The sequence below is a fragment of the Daktulosphaira vitifoliae genome, unplaced genomic scaffold (genome assembly GCF_025091365.1).
Source record: "Daktulosphaira vitifoliae isolate Bord-2020 unplaced genomic scaffold, ASM2509136v1 Scaffold_2, whole genome shotgun sequence".
In the NCBI taxonomy this organism is placed as follows: domain Eukaryota; kingdom Metazoa; phylum Arthropoda; class Insecta; order Hemiptera; family Phylloxeridae; genus Daktulosphaira; species Daktulosphaira vitifoliae.
Genome location: NW_026099573.1, coordinates 22,912,500 through 22,938,718, shown reverse-complemented (window position 1 = coordinate 22,938,718; position 26,219 = coordinate 22,912,500). Strand labels below are relative to the sequence as shown.

The window sequence follows — 26,219 nt, the reverse complement described above, 5'->3', positions numbered from 1 at the left end:
TTAAATTAGCATATTGTTTAATTAACACTTATCCACAAAATAGTAATAGTAATTATAATAATAATAAAAATAATAGTAATAATAATAATAATAATAATAATAATAATCAATGATACTTATATTTCAATAAAACTAACAGTTTCATAAAAAAATGAATAATTAATTGAACTAAAGTAGTTAAATCAACCGTGTGTTGTATCATCTTCAACAAAATCATATGCTACATCTCGTGTAACACATTCTACATGACTAACCTATAAGTTAAAAAATTAAGTTTTAAACTTTCCTGGATCCCAAGATTTATTTAAGTCTAAAATTGTAGTAGAATTACCTTATTACGGAACTTAACACCATAAAACTTGTGAGCATGGAATAATAATTCAGGTCTAAAAGTTGTTGTAATAAACTGAGCATGATCAGACATTTCATGTATCATATCAGCAACAGCTTTCCTATGTTGTGGATCTAAAGCCTATAAATAAATGTAATTTTAATAATAAGGAAATTTGTAAAAATCTGACAAATATAAAAAAAAGATACAATTAATAATTTTGAATATATTTTGCAAAATTATTTATTAATTAGGAGTAGAAATATGTTAATCATATTTTTAGGTTTTTAAACATAAAAATAGTAGAATTTTCTTCTTTGACAGTTAAAATTTAAAATAAAAAAAAAATGATGTTTTCCAAAAAATTTTTTTTTACTATATTATAATAAAATCAGTATTGTGCAAATTTTCATCCATATAATTAATTGAATAAAAAATTATTCAAATTCTTTTGTAACATAATTATTGGAATAAAAATGTACTTGAAGAGTTTTGAAACATTATTATTCAAATTATAATAATAAAAACTAATAATAATAATAATCACATTTTATACAGTTTTATTTTAATTATAGTACATTTTATTCTAATAAATCTTTCAAAATTATTCTTATGAATTTTTACATAAATAATGATAATAAAAAATTATTTGAATAATAATGTATTTAAATAATTGCAAAAAAATTATCCAAATAATTTCTTATTTAGATGATTATTTGAAAAAAATTTTTGTTCGAATCATGCCATACTCTAAATTATATTTTAAATTCAAGAAAAACTAATATTATTTTACTTGATCAATTTCATCAAATAAATAGAATGGTGCTGGATCACATTTCTGGATTGCAAAAATTAATCCTAATGCTACTAATGATTTCTGACCTCCTGATAATTGATTCATTTCACGCATTTCTGCTCCTTGTCCAGCAAAAGATACTTTAATCATAACACCAGAATAGTTGTCAATGTTGTCTTCCTAAATATTTATATACAATTTATATATTTTATTTAATAAAACATACATTAGAAAAATTATAATATGAAAAAAATAATGTACAGAAGACATTCATAGTTCACAGACATTATCATAGTTAATACTTAATATGTTTGTATTAATTTCTAATATAAATATTAATGCTGGCTTCAGATTGACCATGCAATGGCACAATGTATTATTTATATGTAAGAAATTAAAAAATTTAGAAATGTTACAAAAATATTTTTTTAATCAAAGTTCTTTATGATAATGATGCTAACTACTGTCAAACTTCAAACTATATTTTTTTATATGAATTTCAAAATAACAATATTGCTATCAAAGTTGATAATAATAATATTATTAATTAAATACAGTTTTAATTACTATAAATTACCAAGTACATACCTCTCCAACACATGGTGTAGCAGATTCTTCTCCACCAGCTGATTTCATGACTAATTGTGCATATCCACCAGGGACAAGTTTACTAAAAACTTGAGTAAAGTACATTGAAACTTGTTTAAATGTAAAAAGAATTGCATCACACTTTCTCTGCTCCAACACATTCATTAGTTCTTCAATTTTTTGACGGCTTAAATAAATTTTTCAAATAAATAATGATATATATATATATATGGGAGCATTAAGAACCTTTAAATATCTTAAAAATTGATTTTTTTTATCACTTGTTTAATAATAATCAAAATAAAAAATTAGTCTTACCATGAGAATTTCTGTAAAATTCTCATACTAAAAATATGATCACTCGATATAAATTTGTTAATTATCAAAAAATTAATAATAATCATTACTATTATTTAAAAACGGATGAGATCCTTTTTTGTATCTTCCATTGATCCCTCTATAAGATTTTGCATTATATTATTTTACATTACGTACTATTTATTATTATTATTGTTATATTTTTAATATATTTGTTATATAAATCTTATATATTAGTAGAGTTTGATCCAGAAATATTCTGAGTATACAATATATTCCAATAGTTTCTGACATCTTTAATAACCTTTGAACCAGCAAATATTTTCCATTACTTTTTTTAAAAATAATTTTTACGACTTTGAACTATGTTAAAATTAAATGTTAAAAATTATTTATAAATAAAAGAAAAAATTATTTTTTATTTTTTCCAAATTATAAAATAGCAATATTTAAGTCTTTTTTACAAAAAAATTTAATGGTTACAATTTTATGGTAAGAATTTATTGAACTACATATATTTTAATACATAAGTGGGTATGTAGTATGGGCATAGTGCAAATAAATCAGTACAAATTCTACATACCCACTTTTTCTTATTAGACACAAATAATAAAAAATGCCCTTTAAACATTGTCCAAAATTGTAAAAATCATTAAGAAAACTGTAACACAAAATATTCAATGAATCATAAATTAATAAAGATGTCAGAATCTGATAGGATAAATGAATATATATATTTTTATTTACCCTCTATCAAGTTCTTGTTTTCTAGAGACTAATTTTTCTTTCTGCTCAGAAAAGCTTACAAACTGATCTAAAGCTTTTTTGTTAACATGACCAAAACGTTTTATATTACTATTCACCTTTTCTAATTCCTTAAAAAGCTGTAAAAACAAAGAAAAATGAGTTTTTGAAAAGTTAAAGATTACATAAATAACACGAGTTAATATAAATTTAAATTATACTACCATCATTACAACTTTTGTCATGTATTTAAATATTTATATAAAAAAAAAATCATCATATGGCATAAGTATGATCATAAATTTAGAAAGACTATACGAGGTGTGTTCAAAAAGTAAGGTGACTTGATATTTTTATGAAAAACTATTTATTTATTCATCAATGTTTATGTTGTCCCCTTCAAAGTAATCCCTCTCAGATGTAATACACTTGTGCTAACGCTTTTTCCAATCTTCGAAACACTTCTGATAAGCACTTTTTGGTATAGCCTTGAGCTCTTTCAGCGATGCAGTTTTTATCTCCCCAATCGTTGCAAATCTTCGTCCTTTCATAAGGTTTTTCAGTTTTGGGAACAGAAAAAAGTCGCATGGGGCTAAATCCGGTGAATATGGTGGCTGAGGCATGATTGTGGTGTTGTTTTTGGCCAAAAAATCTCTCACAAGCAACGATGAGTGAGCAGGTGCATTATCATGATGCAAAAGCCATGAATTGTTTTTCCATAATTCCGGACGTTTTCTTCATATTGCTTCTCGCAAATGACGCATAACTTCAAGATAATACTCCTTATTGACCGTACGACCTTGTGGTAAGAACTCCTGATGCACTACGCCACGACAATCGAAGAAAACGGTGAGCAAAACCTTGACATTTGATCGAACTTGGCGTGCTTTTTTCGGTCTTGGCTCTCCTGAGCTCTTCCATTGGGACGATTGAACTTTGGTTTCGATGTCATAACCATATACCCATGATTCGTCACCAGTTATGACCCTTTTGAGCAAATCAGGATCATCATTGACGTCATTCAACAGCTCCAGAGCGATGCTCATGCGACGATTCTTCTGGTCAAAATTAAGCAGTTTCGGAACAATCTTCGCTGACACACGTCTTATGCCCAAAATATCCGAAAAAACTTCATGGCACGAGCCAACCGATATGCCAACATCCTCAGCAACTTCTCTGATAGTGATTCGTCGATTTTCCAAAACAATTTTCTTCATTGCTTCAACGTTTTCATCTGTTGTTGACGTGCTGGGACGTCCAGAGCGAGGTTCGTCATTGGCATCTTCTCGGCCATCTTGGAAAAGCTTGTACCACTTATAAATGTTATTTTTACTCAGAGCGGACTCACCGTATGTTACTGTCAACATTTCAAGTCTATTAGAACACTTAATTCCATTTTTGACACAAAATTTGATGCAAATTCTTTGATCCATTTTTTTTTTGATAGCAGAAAATCGCCGAGCACACCAAAATACGTCTAATCTTTGTATCTGTCAAAAACAAACTAAATATGCTATATACTTGAAACTGTGTACAGATGTTCGGTACGAGTGTACCAACATGACATAAAAAAAAATCTAAGATCGAACGGACGTAGCCCGCGAAATTTGAAAAGTCACCTTACTTTTTGAACACACCTCGTACATTGAAATAAAAATTACCATATCCCAAAACTTATAACTTCACATAATATTTATATAATTAAACTAAATAAAAATATAAATTTAATAATTTATTTAAATAATTTATAATAGTTTAATATAGTACCTCATGAAAAGTGATAACTTTGTCTAAATACTAGACTATTTTCCATTATTATATCAGTTTTAATGTAATAGTTGCAATTAATACAAAATTAAGTTTATATTAACAATAATAAATTATATTAATTACATTTTTAGATGAATATGATAAATATTTGGTCATTAATTCTGTATTAGGAAGAGCTCCAAGATCACTAATTTTTGCTTGACATTCATCCAATTTTTGTTTCAACATATTTTGTTTGGTTGATACTTTAGTCAGATCTTTTGATTCACTGTCAAGTTTTTCTTGAGCATCTTTTTCTAAAGATTTCCATTTTTCTAATTCATCTTGACAAATCTTTAGCTAAACATAATTAATTTTTTTTATAAATTTAAATCATTTATAGAATATAAATTTAAATAATAATAAAATATATTAAAAAAAAAAAATTAATTATTAATTTTAAAGATATTTTTTGTATACTTCATTATTAACTTACTTTTTTAACAGCTTCTTGAACTCTTTTATCATCAATTTTAATATCGGCATTAAGCACTTCAAGCTTTTTCATAACAGATTCAAGTTCTAATCTACTATTTTCTAATGTTCTTTTTCGTTCTTCAACAGATATTTCTTGAAGAGCCTGAAATATTTGTTAGTTTACTCATATTAATTAATTACTAAAAAAATTTAAACAAGTAAATTGCAAAACATACTTGCATAAGTTCATCCCGACGTCTCATTAAATTATTTGTCAATAAATTCTCTAATTTGTTTTTATCGGCTTCGAATTTCATACGCATTGCAAAAGCACTTTTATTTTCTTGAGTTAGGGACTTTATATCATCATTTAACTTATCCATTTCTCTTTGATCATTAACAGAAAGTTGTGCCATAAGTTCCTAAACATAAAAATAATTTTATTAAATAAAACTATTTTTATTTTTTTGCAAGGAAGAACTTATTTAAAATATAACAATTATTTTATAACTTAACTTCAAACCATATTATATATGAAGCACTTAGAAACAATTGAAATAAGTGACAGTTTTTTAATATTGAATTAATTGTAAAATCAGACAGAAAATGAATAATTCTATCAAATAATTAATAATGTTATGAAAATTTTATTATTTTTTTTTTTTACATTGCATTATAAAATATAAAATTTTAACTGAATTTTCTTATAAATTAAAAATATATATTTATAACTGTAATGGAACCTAACACAATCAATATCAAAATGATGTAAAAGTAAAGATTAAAGTCTGAGAATAATTTTTAACTAGATTCTTTAAATATGCTATGATGGGAATTACTAGACAATCATTTATTTCTTAAAACTTTCTGTTAACACATATTGGGTGCCAGTTGACACTGTTATAAGAGATTGATGGCCGTCAGTCATCATAAGTGTACCGGAAGGAAATCATGTGAAAAATGAGGCATAATACAGAATTAGTACCCGCAACTTAAAATATTGTAGAGACCAACTTTACTACTATACCACTGTGCATTTATAATTCAAATAAATTCTAATATATTTCCATATAAATTGAAGTGATATCGAACTGAGGGAAACTTTCCCTGTGGATAGGGGTTAAGAATACTTCCACGGCCCCTCTGCCAGTCATAAGAGGGGACTAATAAGGTTGTGTCAGGTCAACAGCCGGTATATTTTTTTTTTATATATTAAAATATAATCTGGCTATATGATAATTTTCAAGAATTATTAAACTTTAAGTAATTTTAAAGTAAAAAGCTCTGGATAAAATATTCAAAAAAATAAAATACTTGATGAAGTTCTGACTCCAATCCACTTTTAGTTGTTTGCATAGCTTCTAAATTTGATGATGCTTGTGCTAATAACCTTTCTTTGGTCCCCCGATATCTTTCTATTCCAATAAGTTCTTCTTTCATAAGTCTTATATCTCCTTTCAATTTGTCAAAATTACCTCTTTAATATCAAACAAATTTTTTATTTTTAATTAAATACTATGCCTTATATAAGTAATTTGTAAAAAAATATCTCTTGATGATATTTATACATAGTATACAGAGAATGAACCAGGGTCAGCCTGGCTTAGAGGGTAGTAACATATGTTTTGGTGCACGGGTTCCCAGGATGCCAACGAGATTTTTCTTGCGATTTACTCATTGATGGTGACTAGGATCTAGTACAAGCCGCTAGTAATACCCGTCCCGTTCATTATTGGCCTAGCCAAAACCATCTTTGACTCTCTAACATGTGATAGAGGATCATCAACTATAGCATGATCTAACTGACAACTCTTATAACTTTTGATTAAATAATCATTTTGTTGAAATTTTTTTTTTAATAATTATTGCCTTCCTAGTTTATGTTTAAAGGATTTTATTTTTTTCTAATTTATGACTAGTAAGAAAATAATTTTTTTAGAAATTTCAAAAAAACAATTTTTAGCCCTTTTCTTACAGATTATTTTGATGAGTAGATAACAATATTAAGAAAAGTACTTACTAACTTACAAGCATAGAGTGAGTATGTAGTGTAGGTGGAGTATGCATTATAACTATTCATCAGTACAAGCTGTACCCACTAAATATTTACTTATTGTATTTAAATGCTTGTAACCCAACAAGTACTTGTCTTAAAATTATTATCAACTGATCAAAATTTTTTATAAGATAAGTGCTAAAAAATAGCTATTTTAAAATACTGAAAATACTGAAAAAAATGAAAAAATATTTTTTTATTATTATTATTATTAAAATTAAATAATGAAAAATATACTTTAAATAGTCTTAAATGGCAATAATTATTTTTAAAATATGTCAACAAAATGATTACTGATCAAAAGTTGTCAGTTAGATGTGGTTCATTCTATATATAAAAATCTTAATTCCTTTACTTATTTAACTTTTATTTTTAATGAACTCCTTTAAGTATTTATATTTCAAAGGTAAACAACATTCATACTTTGATTTACTATTTTTTGTTTCAGTTTTTTGCATATCTGACATAACAACATTTACATTAACTTCAACTTCATTTAGTTGATTTTTTAACAATGCAAGTTCATCTTCTGCATCTTTAATTTGATCCATCAAATCATTACGCTGTTTTTGAATTTCCAATTTAGATCGAACATTTTTAAAGTAACCTCCAGTCAGTGTTCCACTTGAAGAAACCTAAATAATAACATTTAAATAATACTAATACTTAATCAAAATTAGTTATTTTACTTTAATAGATAAAACATACTTGATCGCCATCAATCGTGATACAATCGAGCATACTTTGTTTAGATATTGTAGTAGCAATCTCAAGATTACGACAAATTAGTGTTTTGCCAAATATAAAACGCATGGCTTTATCCAAATGTGGCTCATATTTTAACTTACTAACCATTGGAATAGCATCCTAAATAATTAAGTTTTTAATAATTAAATAAGTAATATTACAAGATGTTTATTGATCATAAATAATAAAATATATTTAGATAAATTATTTAAATTTTTTAGAACTAAGAGATGAAAAAATACAATTTTTCTGTTTTCATCTAATAAAATTTATCTTAAATTGAATATATAAAAATACTCATATGTTTGAATTTTTTGGTTATAAGGGTACTTATTATTAATAACAATATTGTAAGATCTACAATGAAGGCAATAATTTCTTATGAGGGTGTTTGAGATTTTATTTTTCTGTATCAAAACATATTTCAGGAGAATTATGTTTACACCTCTGTAGTGAGATGACTGATACATACATCTCTAATTAAAGTTGATAACATTATCTACACTTCTAAATGGCTAATTTTTTATTAGCCTTTATTTTATTTAGGCCTAAAATTATAGATCTATTAAAAAATGTAAAATATTTTTTCTTTCAAATGCTTATTATTATTATTTTTTTATTAATCATTTTATCAAAAATCATCATGTAGAGATATTAATGTCAACAGCTTTAATAAATAAAATAGTTCTTAAATTTAACAAATAAATAAATAATGGAATCATGCAACATTTTTTAATAATAAAGTTTTTTATAACCTACAAAGAAATAAACATTATTATTTGAACTATTATAAACACAATCCCTTCATTTAAAAGGACATTTTATATTAATTAAAAAAATAAAAAATATTAAGAGTTGGAATGATTATTAAATTTGAACATTGTTTAAGTATAAAGTAATAGTATAAATAAATTACACATCATTAATTTATGAAATATAGTAACACACATATTTACATTAGATTAAATTTAACTGACTACTTAAATTTATGAATGAATATTTTGCCAAGGATTTTATAAATGTATCTACCAATAACCAATTGGAATTCAGATATTGATCACTGACTAAATTCTAATCTAAAATTTTGATGAAATTATTTTTAATATTGATGTATTTCAATCTACTATGTATTCTTGGTTCATTTATTATTTTTATACAAGATTAATTATCTTCATGCATAACTGTTGGATGTAATTTAATTTTTAATTCTTCCATAAATCCTTGTATCCACAAACATTCAGTAAGTGCAGAAGCAAATGCACTGTATTCGGCCTCAGTTCTTGACAAAGCAAGAGTTACCTGTTTTCTGTTACTTCAACTAAATGTTTATCCATAAACTTTAAACAAGTAACCTGTTATTAATTTATTATCAAATAAATTACCGGCTAAATTAGAATCACTTAACTTATAAGTGACTCAGAAATTTCTTGAGTAAAGGTTAGACCAATATCTTTAGTTTCATGTAAATATCTTAAGATTTTTTTAAATGTAACCAGTGACAATTTGTAGCAATAGCCTGAGATCTATTCACATAGTTAACTGAAAAATATGAATAACGGCTCTTCTTTTTTTTAATACATCAAATAACAAAGTGATTTTGTCAACCGATAAAGTTTCTATAGCTGTTCCTACCATGTAAAAATATTCTGGAAGTAACAGTAGCAGCAAACATGCTTTAAAATCTTCATCCAACTTACCACCAGCTAATTTTATGTGTAATTCTATTAGTTCACCTCCCATTTATTTCAAAATAACTAATTTTTTAAATAAGTACAGCCTGTTTGAAGAACATTTTGTTTCAAATATGTTACATAGTTAATATTAAATTTCTGCAGCACTATTTCCATGAACATACTCGTAGTATGTCAGCTGTATACTGAATTATTAAATCCATAGCTTTCACATCTTTACTATCAAATACAGCTTATTTAGTTTCATAAAAAGTAGCTGTTTTTCTGTTAGATCATCCAACACACTATGTGACCTTAACAAAGATTGGATATCGAATTGCTAAGTTACAAAATTAGTTCCGTCATATAAAATAATATTATATTTTTCATCCTTCTTTGACATAATTAATTACTTGGGCCCAATATAAAATAAAACATCACTTTAATTTACAAATAAATAATAAACTAAAACATGGAATCACATAATGTTTTTTAGTAATTTTTTATAACCTACAAAGAAATAAACATCTTTATTTGAATTATACTCATAATAGATAACTATTGTCCACATTAATTGGATGTATCAATCACCTCTTTGCAGATATGTAAACATTTACTTTCTTGAGACATTTTCTAATATTTTATCAATTGTTTAAGTCGTAATGTGGCCATCCCAAAGACAGACTGGCCAACTATACTACTGTGTTGTAGCACAGAGGGTTAGTTCCTCAAAAAACTGACAGATATCTAAGTACTGAATAAGTAACTGTAGTCGAGTTATTTAATTCTTGTCACTTTATTATAATTTTTATATTTAAACTTTTTTTTTTAAGAATTAATTTTACTGATTTATAATTTATTAAATTTATGTAATAGAAAATAATTATTTTGCTTTTAAACAACAATTTCATTACTTGGTTATTCTCTTAAGATAACAAAAACTTTTAACCCTACCAGAATTTCTTTCTAAAAACTATAATTTTTTCAGTATTATTAAAAAAAAATAAAAGAAATAACTTACTCTTGATTGTGGATATCTGATATCTCGAACTGTTAATCTATTTAATGGCATAAAAGTTACCTCCCCAGGTAAATTTTGATTATTAATTTCCTTCAGGATTTGAGTACCAATTCTGTCTGATTCAACAATATGGAAAAATATCCTGAACAATTAGATAAAATTATAATTCAATGTTTTACATTAAAAGATAAAAAAGGTTTGCAATATATATATATATATTTTTGATGTTATTCTTGTAACATACATAATCTATCAGTATTCACTTATTTTATTTCACAGAGGTTTCAATTATATTCTGAGAATAATAATTATATTAACACAATGATTATAGTTTGTTAAATTTTGTAAAAATTACCTTCCACCTGCTGTAACTTCAACTGCTGTTTGAATACTCTGATCACATTCGAAATTTTCAATAACTTGACCATAATATTGAGAAGCAAGATCAAGATGTGCTCCACCCCTTTGTTTAAATACTTCTAAAACTTTTCTAACACTATCTCTTCCATTTAAAATAGCCTACAGTTTTTTTAAAAATAAAAAATATAGTTAGATTAAATAATAGTTATTTTCTCATAATATTACTTTTCCTGCCATACTACGTAATGCTTGATCAGATTTTGCTAATTCTTCTTTGAGAGATGATAAACTGTGCTGTACTGTATTTTCTTTGCGCCATAATTCACTAAGATTATATTACATATTTAAAAGAAATATTTATCATTTAAGACTAATATCATCTAATTTAAACATACTTTCTTTGACTCTGATATTGATCTTTAGATTTTTTCAATTCATAATAACGTTTATTATATTCATCAATTGCAACTCTTTGTTTTTCTAATTCTACTGAACTAGTCTAAAAACAATGAAAGATTGATTATTATCTTTATTTATTAATAATCCTGAAGAGAATCTGCAAGGATCACAAAATTAACAAAACTTCGGAACCTGGTTAAACTCAGTAAGGGTGGCATTTGGTTTGGTTAGTTGAGACTGGTAGGTCTGGGAATAACTTGCTTGCTAATAGCAAATAGGTCCCTTAACTCAGCCATACCAAGTGAAAAGGTACTTAACTTATCACAGAATAGTTAGCCAAAAGGTAAAGTGACCATTGGGACCTGCCACACCATAGAGTATAATGCTTTATCGAGCTCTGCTGCGATTGACCCCTATATTTTTATTCATTGGAACTATATCGATAAAAAAAAAAACTACAATTAATGATTTTAGGACAAACAGGGATCTTATAGACAAACTATCAGAACAATAATGTAAACTGATGTCTTTTCGTAGAAGAATCACTGAAATTAAAAACCATTATGAAAACAATGGTACATTTATTGAACTACTACTACTACTAGTAACTACTAGCAGAGAGATGATATTAGTAGACACAAACCAGGATTCACAAGACCAACTGGGCGCAGTTGCAGAAAGGATCAAAGGTCTCAAACTTAAGTCTAAAAAACTTAATGGTAAAATGAGGCTTAAGCTGAAGAGGAACAACGCAAACACAGAAGGATCAACTGAAGGGTAAAAATAAGGAAGCCAATGAATTGAAAAAGTTGGTGGTTACTGAAAATCCCATACCGAAAATCAATGGCCCTGATACTCAGGTGAGGAAGATCTGTTGGGTACTAACCTATAAGTGGTAATTGACGGTAAGATGGTAACTCTGGTTCTCACGGGTTACCCCACAAATAAGTTGACCATTTAACAAGGACAACTCATTGAATTTTGTGTTGGACACTTGATACTATCTGATATTGATGGAACCAATGTACGAAGGTTTAAAAACATTAGACTCATTGATGGAGCAATTATGATTAATACAGCCCAAGAGAATTTCTTAATTGGTTCACTGAAAATGTCAACAAAATAAAACCTTGGGATGGTGCTGAGATCAAAATGGTAGCTTACAATCCCCCGACAAATACAAACAGATGGTCAATTACATACCAGGACTGTTAAGTGAAAATCTTAAGAAATACAGAATCTTGGACTGAACAGTCTTCTGAAAAATCTACCACGAGAGAGAAGTTGGCCTTAAAGTATAAATTCTATTTTTAAATGAGTATATAAAGAGCATGGTCACATTGGATGAACTTAAACGTAGTCCATATTTTAGAATGGGGATACTATGTTTTGCGGACCATGTTACTGACAAACTCAGAAAGAAGGGAAGAAATCAATTCCCCAAAAATTTGGGAGGAAAAAAGGTGAAAAATCTCCCGCACCATTAGTTAAAGGAGGCAAGGCACAGGTGAAAATAAAAGGCCTCACTATACTTTTACTCAAAAATGAAGGAGAAAGTAAGCCACATAAAGGAAATGATCCAGGGAAACTGTCCTATTTAATAAAAGCCAGTAGTAAAGTACAGTACACACCTAAGGAACAGTTACCACCGGGAAACAATCCACAGGAGATTTGGGTGACACAGGGACTGTAATAGAAAAAGTATCCCGCCCAAAATGGCGTTTTTTTAAATGTTAACAACAGTTTTTTTGAATGTATGACAATATAATACAATTATGCAGATAAATTTTCATCACAGTAAAGGGTACAGTAGTATATAGTTAAGGATCCTAACTAGGAGACATACAACACTCTTACAAATAGCACTTTAACAGTTATTGTGGTTAATTAGTAATCAAAGGGACTAAACTAAAAGAGCTTTAATCTGTTTTATAAAGTCAGTAAACCAAGGGATCCTAATTTTGGTAGATGATAAAATAAAAATATTGTCACTTAATTTGTCATTGCAGGCTTAACAACTATTATGGTAACATTAAGTAATGTAAAAAATATTATAATAGCCTCAGGGCCTAATAGCGCTACTTAATTGTTGTCCAAATGAAAAATTAGAACTCATCCTAGGTACAGTGGCAAGTTTTCATTATACCATATGGGAGAGCATCACATCAACCAAAGAGGTAAGGTATTAATGGATCTATTTCTGACTACAGACCTAAATATACTGAATAGAGGTAACAATCCTACTTTTATAATCAGGAAAAGACAAGAAATCATTGATAATGACTGAAATATATAATAAAGAATATCTAAGTGTAGCACAGGATGACCCATGCCAAATGACAGCTAACAAAGAAAATAATAACTCCAAGTGGCACAAGATTGGCAATAAATGTTTTAGGGCTGCAGGCTATGACATAATATTTTCTGCACTTTTACAAAAGAGACTAGATTTAACCATTCCCACATTAGGAATATGCCTAGTTTATAGTCACTAACCCGAAAGCTGGCAAAAGGTCAGGATGGTGTTACATATATATACAGAGTGATTTTTTTATCATTGCCCACTCAATTACTTGCAGAATAATAATAATTTAAACATTTTTTTTTTATTATCTTTAGTTACACATTATTCTTGAATTTTTAACGATGTAATACTTTTTAAGTTCATCCCTTATGTCTTGTAAGGGGGTCAACTTTGTTTTTTAAATGGTAACACATATTTTTAATTTAATAGTAAATGGAATTTGAATTTTTAATATACAGGTATAATACACAAGGTATTACAAATATAGGTAGCTAATTGGTTTTTTATGACATTGCTATCACAGTCACGAATTATTTATTATCAATTATAACTATTAATAGATATACTTTTTGTATTGTTAGTTAGTGTATTTATAAACTCACAACAATGTACCTTACTATCATTGATAATAAATGTTGTGTACCTGCAAATATCGATGTCATAAAAAATCAATTAGCTACCTGTATTTATAATCCCTTGTGTAATATACTTGTATATTAACTCAATAATTTGAAACTTTAAATGATTATATCTAATAAACGAATTAAGTTATATTAAAAATTCAAATTCCATTTACTATTAAATTAAAAACATTTTATTAAATTAAAAATATGTGTTACCATTTAAAAAAACAAAGTTGACCCCCTTACAAGGCATAAGGGATGAACTTAATAAGTATTACATAGTTAAAAATTCAAGAATAATGTGTAACTAAAGATAATAATAATAAAAAAAAAATGTTTAAATTATTATTATTCTGCAAGTAATTGAGTGGGTTATGATAAAAAAATCACCCTGTATATATAGTGATTTTTTGTTCAAAAAAAAATTACTGTTTTTAATTATAATTTTAACTAAAATATAAAAATGAGTAAAATATAATAAAACATATTTTTTTAAAAAATTTAATATATCTTTAATAATACAAACATGGTTGCAAGTACCTTTGATTAATGTACTACAGTACATCAATCAAAAGTATATATGAAATGCAGAATTATTTTTGTATCTTAACCCACAACAAAAAAATCACTCTGTATATATCATCATATTAATAAAAAATTATATAAATAATAGCTATACTCAGATAACAAAACTTTTTGTAAATTTCAATAACAGCATTATAGTGGTTGTAAAGCATCTTAATAAATCTTAGATAAATTCATAGAAAAAATTGTAAGAATAGAACTTGTCATCAATAAATATACATTTTTGTCTTAACTAACTGAATATTTTATAATATCTTTTAGTAAGGAAAATTTAATTTGATTTATCAACAAGCTGTTATTGTTCCAATACTGAACAAATGATAATTTGTTAAAAATGTTTTAACTGAAATTTTATCTAAGAATTATTTTTTGATTTAATATGATTTATGATAAACCATAAATAATACAACAAATTTTCATGCAAAATAATACAAGACTAATTAGAATTTTTGAAAAACTTCCCATTTTCCATGTTTTTGTCTTTTTATAAAATATAAGCCAGAATAAATTAATTTAAAAAAAAATATATATATATGTATTTGAAATAAAATTATTTTATTTTAAATTCTTTTTTCTATGAACTAAGAGTAATTCTTATAAATTCTAAAGAATGAAGAGAGAATAAATGTCCCAGATTTTAGTTGAAAAAATGATTAAATCAGGTAGTCACAATCATATGCTAGAGACATAATTTTTCAAAATACCTGAATTTGTCTTTCAAGTTCATGTTGTCTCTCTCCATCACGTTTTAAATCATCAGTTAATTTATCTTTATGCTCATTTTTATCTTTAATTTGTTTATTTAAAGATCTGTAAAAACATTATGAAAAACTAAAAACAAACGCATTAAAATTATTTTATAATTTATTATTTACTTAAGCTCTTTCTGAATCCATTTATCACGGTCTTCTTTAGAAGTAAATTGACTTCCTCTTCCTTGCTTAGCATAAAGTTCTTTTCTTTTTTGTTCTTTTAAAGCTAATCTGTAAATATACACAATTTTATTAGTAATTTTTTTAAATTTATTTTTTAAGACTATCAAGACAAATAGTTTATTATATAATTAATATCATGAACCTATATTTAATTATACAATGAGTTTAATAAGAAAGAAAAAAAGGTTTTTATTGTTTTTTATATATAGTTTTAATGTTTATTAATGAAGAATTAATATAGTAATAATATATATAAAATTCTATACTATACAAAAAATAACATCATTAACTACATAATAACTTATTTCAGTTATATATTGTATTCTTAAGTACCTAAATTAGTTTATAAAAGATCATTAATTTTAATAAAAATGGATTAGTTAGCAAAAAACTTTCAAATTCAGTTTTTTATAACACACAAGATGACTTTTCTTTTTTTTTCATAACACATAAATTTCATTTATAACTAGTGACATTACAAACCCTGATATTTGAGATTAAACGCAACTTTCAATTTTATAATCATACCTCAATCAACCAAAATATTTCATTGATCTCAAACCAAATACTAATTTGATGATATATCAGTCAAATATATTTTTTTTTTGACAAATTCAGCATAATTTATGATTATACTTGTTTAATTTTAAAACCAAATTTAAAAGAAAAAATTTAATTTGATTTTTAAAATTTTAAGTTTGAATGTCGAATGGAATCCAACACAGAATTTGTTTCTAAAATCAAACAGTTGATAAATATCATTACTTATAATCAAAATATGTTTAGAACTCATTTTTCTGTCACTTAAGTCATTTATATTTCCTTTATTTTCAATATAAATTTCATTAACTTACTCTCTAGTACAATCTTCTTCTTTTTTCTTTTGAGCTTCATACTTAGGTTTTAAATCTTGTAATTCTTCTTCCTTAGCTTTGATAGTATCTTGAAGTTTTTTCAATTCTTTTTCAGCTCGTTCCTGATTGATAGTTATACCGCAATAATTTAATAACATAATCAAAATATTATTTTTATTCTTTAGTTAAACTTCATTTTGGAATGATTAAAATTTTAAAAGATAATTTTAATTATAAATTAACACTATCTATAAGTATAAAAATAGTATAATGCATTTTATTTTAAAAGGTATACGTAATAACGTATTCACAGTAGTATATTTAATTATAAGCAAAATAAAAAGTCTAAGATCAAGCATAATGGGAAAAAAGTAATACTGTAACCAGTATTGATTGAAATCTGACAGTGATAAAAATCACCATCTTAAGATGCTTTAATACAAATGTGCTTAATTGTTAGATAAAACTTTTTGGGAATTAACTGAATAAATAAAAAATGAATAAAATAATTGAATGATAATACGACTAACTTTAATAAGTCTGTCCTGTATCAATATTTATTAAAAAGAATGGTATTAAATATTTTATAGGATAAAAATCAGCAAATTTCAATAAATTAATGTCATGCATTTAAAATACATTAAAAAAATCAAAACTATCCGAAAAGCATAAAATTTTCTACAAAATTGTCTAAAATTAAAAAAGATGTCTAAAAGTAATTTTTTGTCCTTTTTCATATAAAATGTTCATATTGATTATAAATTTTTAAAAAATTGACAGAAATTTATAAAACTTATAGTTTTTTTAAAATATGTTTCTTAAAATTACAAAAAAGAATAAATCAAATAAATAAAAGTTTTTGAGATATTTTACTTTTTTTTTTTCTACATTTTTTTTTAATTTTGAGGGTATTCTCTTTGACAAGATATAATTCGGGTATTATTGACATGTCATTTGTCAATATTGGTTCAATGAAAGCTGGGTCATAGCACATAAAAAATTATAATAATTATAATTATCATTATAAAATTGAGAGATCATTTCAACTTTGCTCTAAAGCTTATAGTAGTAATATTTTTTTTTTTAGCTTTAATGCGAAGCTTAGAAGTTTTCACTTTTTCTCAGCTCTCACAGGATGATAAGTCAAAATATCACAAATTGTATCTAGTTAAAGACATTACCGCAAAAACTGAAAATTTATCCCTCGTTCCCCATAAATGGTGGAAATCTCCCAAAAAATTACAATTTTTAAAATCGGTAAATTTCTACATTTTTTTCTCAAAAATTACCATAACTTATTGAAAAATGAACAAATCAAAATAATTTTTTTTTTATATATTAAAATCTTAAGTAAAATCTTCCCTTTTATTTTACATAATATTTTTGATAATCTGACCATTTACCTGCCCACAATGGGGGATTCAAAATAGAAAATTTTTTACAAAAGTCAACTTTTTCAACTTAACTATTGAAAATGTCCAGGAAATATTGTGCCCTTTAAACACATGTTAAATTACATCTTACATTATGTACTATAAGTTAAAAAATAAATTTGTCCCGACAAATTATCTTCTATGTACAAATGACTGTCTAAATTGAACAAAAATTAAGAGTTTATTTTGCTTTTGGAATAATTCACTAATTTCTTAAAATTAAACACTATCTACAGATTTACATTGAAGCATTTCTTAGAACATTGATTATAAATACTGTCAGATATTTTTAATGAAATTTTCAAAGTTTTTTTATATAACATAAAATAATAAACTCAGAGAATATAGTACAAAGAATGGTGTAGGGTTAATAATAATTGATGAGGAGATGAAAAGTAGAGTAGTAGAAGTAGCTAGGAAATGTGACAGAATTATGGTCATAAAATTGATATTCGAAAAAAGGTGCTAAATGTAATAAGTGCCTATGCACCACAAGTGGGATGTGATAAAATAGACAAGGAAGTGTTTTGGTGAGAGATGGATGAGGTGATGCAAGGGGTACTTGGCAATGAGGATGCGGTGATAGGTGATAAAATGTGGGAAATTTCAATCAGCTGTGGACACAAAATTAAAGAAAACTTGACTAGATTGTGTATCTCGAAAACTAATTATACAAAACTGATAATCAACCAATATAAAACTTTACAAACATCTTAAATATAACAACATTTTTTACAAATTTATTTATAATATTGTATAATAGTTGGAGATATGAATGGACATGTAGGTAATGAGAGGAAAGGATATGAAAGAGTACATGGAGGGTATAGTTTTAATGGGAAGAATATGGCTAGAGAAAGAACCCCAGATTTCACAGTATTGTATGATTTTGCTGTGTTTAATACTTATTTTAGAAAGAGGGAAGAACATTATATAACATATAAGAGTGGGAGTAATAGATCACAAATCGATTATTTTATGTGGAAGAGAGAGCGTAAAGCAAGAAAAATATTGTAAAGTTTTACCAGGCGAGAGTGTAATTACACAACATAGACTGAGAGTAATGGAGTTGTGGTGTACCGGAAAGAGAATAAATAAAAACCCAGCACAGGGGGGTCGTGGCACAGTGGTGACGTGGCATAGTTGGATCAAGTATAATGATATCTGACAGTGATTAAAATCACTATAAAAAAAACGCTTCGATACAAATTTTTAGAGTGTTTAATTTTAAAAATTTGTGTATTATTCCAAAAGCTACATGATCTGCTAGTTCCTTATTAATATCCTGTTTAAGATAAAGTATGTCGAATGAAAGATGTATATAAATACTACTTCTCATGAAAAAATTGTATTGATCCATACATTTTTTAAAAAGTTATAGCCTTTTAAAGTAAAAAATGTAAAATATAAAATCGAGAAATTTCATACAAAAATAGCATTTGGTAGCAGTTTTCTTCATGAAGACAAGTCCAGAGGTCAAATTGTTTTTTTTCATAATAAAGTACATTACATTAGCTTTAATTTAATATATATATATATATAAGTGTCAGACCTTCCGGAACATTTTCAAAAGTTAAGTTGAAAAAGTTAATTTTTTTTGAAAAAGTTGTCATTTTAAATCCCCCCCTGTGGGCAGGTTAAGTGTCAGATTTACAAAAAATATATACCAAATGATAGGTAAAGACATCAAGCATCTATAAAAAAAAAAATTATATTAATATGTTCATTTTTGAAAAAGTTACGGCAGTTTTTAGTAAAAAAAATTGAAAAAATTTCGAAAATTAGCGATTTTTAAATTTGTAATTTTTTTGGAGGTTTCCCCATTTACGGGGAACGAGGGAAATTTTTTCAATTTTTTAGGGTAATGTCTTCGACTAGATACGATTTGTGATCTTTTGACGTATCGTTGAAAGAAATCCGTTCGGTGAGAGCTGCAAAAAAATGGTAACAGAAAAAAAAAAAAAAAAAACACATCTTAGTAAAACCAATACCTTCTCAGCATCGCATCGAAGCTAAAATAGAAGAAACACAGGGGAAAAATCAAAGATCCGGTGGTGGAAATTGAAAGGAGAAAATGAAAAAAACTTTTTAAAGACGATAAAAGAGAGGACGGAGTGGAATGTCGAGGGAGACATAAATAATGTGTGGAATAGATTTGCTAGTTGTGTAAAGAATACTGCAAAGGAGATTGTTGGTGAGAGTAGGAGTAGAATGCCAGGAAACAAGGAAACCTGGTGGTGGGATGAGGACATTTAAAAAATCATAGAAAGTAAGAAAAAGCAATTCAAGGTATGGCAGAAGAGCAAAAGGAGAGAAGACTGGATGGAGTATAAGGTGAAGTATAAGAGTTATGATGAATTGTATGATAGGCTAGGAACAAATGAAGGCGAGAAAGAAATCTATAGACTTGCAAAGATATGAGAGAAAAGGTCTAAAGATTATCATTATATAAGGTGTTGATAATAAGGTACTCTTCAGTGATGATGATGTGAAAAAAAAGGTGGAAAGAGTATTTTGAAAAATTACTGAACAAGGAGTACCCAAAATAAGCATTAAAGGATATCTCGTGGAATGAGGGACTGGTAGATTTATTTAGTGAGAAAGAGGTATGGGAGTCTGTGGCATCAATGAAAAAGAATAAAGCAGTAGGACCAGGTGAAGTACCAGTAGATGTATGGAAAATATTAGGCGGTGTTGGCAAAAGATGGTTGAAGGAACTTTTAAATAAAATCTTTTTAGAAAGGAAAATTCCAAATGAATGGAGGAATAATATTGTGGTGCTGATATTTAAAGGTAAAGGTGACATACAGGAATGTGGATATTATAGAGGCATAAAGCTTATGAGTCATGGTATGAAAATTTGAGAAAAGGTAATAGATAAGAGAATAAGAAATAAGATATCGGTATCTAAAAACCAGTTTGGATGAATGCCTGGTAAGTGAACAATGGAGCCATTATTTTGTATGAGGAAACTAATAGTAAAGTTTAGAGAAAAGAAGAAAAAGCTGTGTATGGTATTTATAGATTTGGAGAAAGAGTATGATAGAGTACTGAGTGAGGTTTTAAAGTGGGCATTAATGAGAAAAGGAGTCCCGAAAAGTTACATTAATATAATAGAAGGTATGTAAGGATGGCACTTATACCCAGGTAAACAAAAAGTTTACGTTTACTCGAAATCGTTGTATTAGTGCAAGTATCAACTACTCGTGGATGTTTTACACGGCGTCCAAGGAGTGCAGTTGTTTACCTATTAAAACGAGAATGATGTACCATCGGTGGACAACATCCTGTCCAATTCTGTTTTTATATTTGATGATGTTGTCATGAAAAAAAAATGTAATGTGTGATTATTTCGTGCGAGGACGACACAGGCAAGTTGATGTTTTTTTTTCTCCCAATAACTGTCGCGCATACAAATACAAATGTTATGGCGACAACTGCCATGGCCATCTTCACCTCCCGCCTGTGTGGTAGATACACCTATATCACGTCGGAGAGCTGCCCAGCCTGCTCCCTGGCTAGATCCAACCCAGCCGACAACACCTCATCTGTCCGACCAATCACCAAGCGTAGGAGTAACAGAAGGTTTTTAGGTAAGAGTAGGAGTGCATCAGGGTTCTGCTTTAAGCCCTTACTTATTTTCTATAGTGATGGATGAAATTACTAGAGAAATACAAGGAGAGGTGCCGTGGTGCATGTTATTTGCTGACAATATAGTGTTAATAGGAGAAAATAGGGAGGAAATTAATCAAAGGCTAGAGGTTTGGAGATCCTTGAAAAAAAGGGTTTAAGAATAAGTAACTGTAAGACAGAGTATATAGAGTACGAGTTTGATAATGAAGAACACGAGGTAGGTGAAATAAGGAGACCAGTGACAATAGGCGAGGACATGATTGAAGAGGTGGAAAGTTTTAAGTATTTAGGATCAGTTGTGCAAAAGAGTGGTGGTATTTATGAGGATGTAAGACACAGGATTAAGTGGGGGTGGTTGAAGTGGAGAGAAGCATCTGGTGTCTTATGTGATAAAAGAATTCCAATGAGGCTGAGAGGTAAGTTCTATAACACTATAATGAGACTAGCTATGATGTATAGTTCAAAGTGTTGGGCAGTTGATAAGAAAGTAGAGCAGTGGAGTGTAAATTAATAGGTGTAGCGTCAATCATGGATAAGATGAGAGAAAATAGACTTAAATAGTTTGGTCATGCTATGAAGAGAGAGGAATCGGAAGCTGTGAGAATAATTATGAAAATGAATGTTGAAGGAAGAAGAGGTAGAAGAAAACCAAAAAAGAGATGGAGATATGTTATTGAATGCGATATGAAAACATCTGATATGAGCTTAGAGGATGTGGGAGATTGTGGTGTCAAATAGAAGTTTAGGATAAAGGTGGCAGACCCCAAGTAGTTGGGATTAAGGCGAGGAAGAAGAAAAAGAATTTTAAAATTTTAAAGTCTAGAAAGCATATAAATTTCACTTTTGTAAGTAGTAACATAAATATTTAATTATCTTATATATGATACAAAACATATATAAAACTGTATAATTATTTGCAGAAAAAAGATTTGGAAATCAAGTTAAATGCCATATATATATATATATATATATTTTTTACAAACCTTTGAATTATTGTCACCATTAACTTCATCAGTTAAATCTTTAATAGTAAAATCCAACTTTGTTTTTTGCTTAATCAACTCTTGTTGTTCTAAACTGAGGGTCTCTTTTTCCTCTTTAGCAGCATGAACTTCCCTTTTTGCATCACGTAGAAGCTTTGCAGCTTTTTTAGATTGGTCAGCTGCTTCTTTCACTTTGGTAGCAAGACGTTTTTGCTCTTCATCAAAATTATTTAACTTACCATCTAACTAAAATGTGTTACACTTATTGTACTGTTTTATTAATATATTGAACATTGCTATCTTACTTCCTCTAATTTTCGTTTAGTCTCTTTTAATTCTCGATCATGTATACAAAATTCTAAAGTTCGTCTTTTTTTGTCCCAATTTTGATATTCTTTAAGTTCTTCTTTTTCTTCTTCCAATGTAGTAAGTCTTTCTTCGATTGTTTTAATAAATTCAACTATTTTTTCTAACTTTGTCTGAGTATCTAAATTTTTTTATTAAATTATAATAAAATTAAAAAGTTTAGTAATAGTCCAATGCATCAGTAGCTTTTTCAAAAAACATTAGGACAAATTGAGATTTCAAGTTTTTTATAAGATAAACTCAACGATTTTGTAATTTTGAATGCGCAAGTATAAAAATTAGGAATATAATACATAAGAATAGTTTTTTTTTTGGTTTATAATAATAAAATCACCGTGTTTAAAAAAGAATATTTTCTTCAAAATTTGTATTAACCACTATTAAGTTTATACATTTTTAGTGATTACTATAGGGTTCATAACTTTATGATGGTAAATACATAAAAATGATTGCTACCTTTTAATTATACTTACCTTTCAATATTTCAATTGATTCCTCTTTGCGTTCATCATATACACGTGTTCCAGCTACTTCTCTAAGAAGTTTTAACCTATGCGAATCTGGTGCAGTAGCCATTTGATTAATCTACATTAAAAAAATATAACTGTTAAATGTTTATATTCAATTTGTTAAAAATTAATATTTTAAAATAAATAGTTACTTTTCCTTGTTTAACTATGTAATATGGATTTGAATGGGAAAATCCAGCAGATTCTAACAAATTAGTGACATCAGATCGAGGGACCATTTTTTTATTTAAAAAATACTGATCTTTTTTAGCACCAATTACACGTCTTAGAACTACCTCATCTTTTTCTATCTAAAAATATTTTTTAAATAGTTGCAAAAAAAGTTATTTTATATAATTTTATAGCTAACAACAATTTCAATGCAATTATACCAATTTTTTTAAATGAACACAAAAAATTATAATTATTTTTTTTTTTTGTAAGATTTACATTTTATATTAACTTGACCCTCTAAAATAATTCAATGATTTTATTAGTAGTAATTTCTCAATTTACAGGTGGTTAAATATATTTTAGGTTCTAATATATTATAAGGGTATTAGCAACATTTTTTTTGTAATAGAAATGTAAATATTTAGCTATGTTATAATAACTTATTTAAGAAAATGATTAATTGAGAACAATTTTGAACCAGTAATTTAGAAGTATATAACAGTTTAAAATAAAGACAGGAGTTAAATTATGTCTTATTCTTAAATTATTAAAATAACAACCATTAATTAAATAATTATAACCACTGAAGTACTGGTCTAAAATATTATAGTAATTTGATAAGTATAATTGTTTAAAAAATATAAGTAAAATATTTTTTTAATAAAACTATATATGTTAAAGTACATGGCTCAAAATTAAAAAAAAATTAAATTTAAGTGATGAAGTGTGCTCAAAGATATTATATAAAAATGTCATTATAACAACATTCTTTTTTAAATTTAGTGTTATGATTGTTATAATTATGTATCATATAGTATAATAAAGAATTACAAGTGCAAAAGAGCTAATAAATTATGCAACTTCAAATATTCTAATAGTCATAAAAAAATATTTAAGTAATTATTTATTTAACATAATAATGATAAATATTATGCAATAACTTAAATTCAATTTATATTGAAGTATAGAACTTGCATATAAGATAAAAAAAAATATTTAAACACGATAAATTGCAAAACAACTTTTTTGAGAATAAACTATTTTGAATAATTATGTTTTACATTAATAACAAATTTGAAATGCACAAATGCAAAATAAATATTTACAGGTAAACGATTGTCTGTATTATCAAAAATAATCTCAACATAAGCTGTAACTACTCGAGGACCAGTTCCTTCATGAAGTAAAGCTTGTCTTTGTTCAGGACGGAGATGTGAGAATTCATCACTGAGAACAAACTGTATAGCTGAAAATTATTTATTTCATTAATTATAAATGGTATTATTACTCAAGAAGCATATAACTTACCATAAAAAAAATTACTTTTTCCTGATCCATTACGACCAACTAAAAATAATAATCATATTTTAGTATTACATTTTTACTGCTTGTTTGTATAGTGTTTTTTACATATTTCTACTTAAACTTTAAAGAAAATATTCATAGGACTTCAAATGAAAAGTTAATATTAAAAAATTGATAGTTTACAAAGATAAATTGTACTTTAATTAGTTTCATTATAGTAAAAAAATTATCTTCAACAATTATATTTAATAATTTTGAATCAATTTTAAACAAAATACTACTCTAACTTTCTATTTAGTTTGATTTTGATTTTTATTTAATTATATGAATAGGTAAAACTTAATAAAATCTACATAATATTTTAGGAATAAATATTCTAAAAATAAAAAATTTAAATCTTATGTTATTCAAAGAAATGTGAAATTATACATTATAGGAATATTACAAACCAACAACATTATGTCTTTTATCAAAAGGTTCAACAATAGTTTGTTCTCTGTAGCTCTTAAAACCATGTATAATAACCTAAAATAAAATAAATAATTTAATATATTTTTGATAAGTTATATCAAATATCAATAAATTAAAAATTTATTATTAAAAATGACATATAATAGGAAAAATATTCCATAAATATTAGGTTTCTATGATTTAAAACCTTTGAAAATCTTGTTTTCAGTTTAAAGTAACTTTAGAATGAAAAAATTGATTAATTAAAAGAAATTTCATTTCATTATATAATTTCATATTTTTTAATTTTAACTTACCTGTTTAATATACATAGTTCTTATTTATTAATACTTCAATACGTTTTATATTTACTTATTAATACCTACATATCAATCAATAAAATAATTAAAAAAAACTAAACAATCTTAACCAAACTCATTAATTATTATAATTATTCTTTTTATAATACACTTAGAAAATTATATCATTAGAACAATACAGGTTACAATTGATACAAATTTAGTAAAAAGTAAACAAAATGGTTCTCAACTGAGATAAAAAAGACGCCGCTCTTGATAAAGAAGTTTTACCATATAACGACATTTTGTATAACCGACAAACTTCACTCTGCTAAATGAACGTGGTTAAATTTTTTGAGTTATCAATTACTAATATTTAAGTAGGTACGCACATGATTAAAGATAGAAGTATGCATTCTATCTATAATCGTGGGTGCTTGTGAGAAAAAAAATATAATTCTTTTAAAATTTATGTAATAAATTGTTGTAAGAGCTATAGCCACAGATAA

The 26,219-nt window shown here is 26.4% G+C and overlaps 1 protein-coding gene across 1 annotated transcript; it reads right to left on the bottom strand.

The window, feature by feature from the left end:
* On the bottom strand, positions 1-25,913 carry LOC126899548 (structural maintenance of chromosomes protein 3-like). Its single transcript, XM_050674558.1, has 26 exons — positions 25,729-25,913; positions 25,411-25,486; positions 24,965-25,003; positions 24,763-24,902; positions 23,635-23,793; positions 23,447-23,558; positions 22,913-23,094; positions 22,608-22,853; positions 16,559-16,680; positions 15,645-15,752; positions 15,474-15,579; positions 11,253-11,356; positions 11,083-11,182; positions 10,853-11,016; positions 10,498-10,639; positions 7,768-7,926; positions 7,483-7,694; positions 6,318-6,480; positions 5,240-5,425; positions 5,023-5,166; positions 4,671-4,886; positions 2,781-2,917; positions 1,716-1,902; positions 1,125-1,307; positions 332-472; positions 1-254 (listed from the first exon to the last, which is right to left on the bottom strand). The coding sequence occupies exons 1-26, from the start codon at positions 25,741-25,743 to the stop codon at positions 183-185; spliced, it is 3,615 nt and encodes a 1,204-aa protein (XP_050530515.1). The 5' UTR covers positions 25,744-25,913; the 3' UTR covers positions 1-182.
* Positions 25,914-26,219: the final 306 nt, after the last annotated feature.

Excerpts from the sequence above, each read along its gene's own strand:
- LOC126899548 (XM_050674558.1), bottom strand. Across the intron at positions 7,927-10,497 it reads TCAGATATCCACAATCAAGA|GATGCTATTCCAATGGTTAG; the intron begins GTAAGTTATTTC and ends TTAATTATTTAG. Across the intron at positions 6,481-7,482 it reads ACAAAAAATAGTAAATCAAA|AGGTAATTTTGACAAATTGA; the intron begins GTATGAATGTTG and ends TTGATATTAAAG.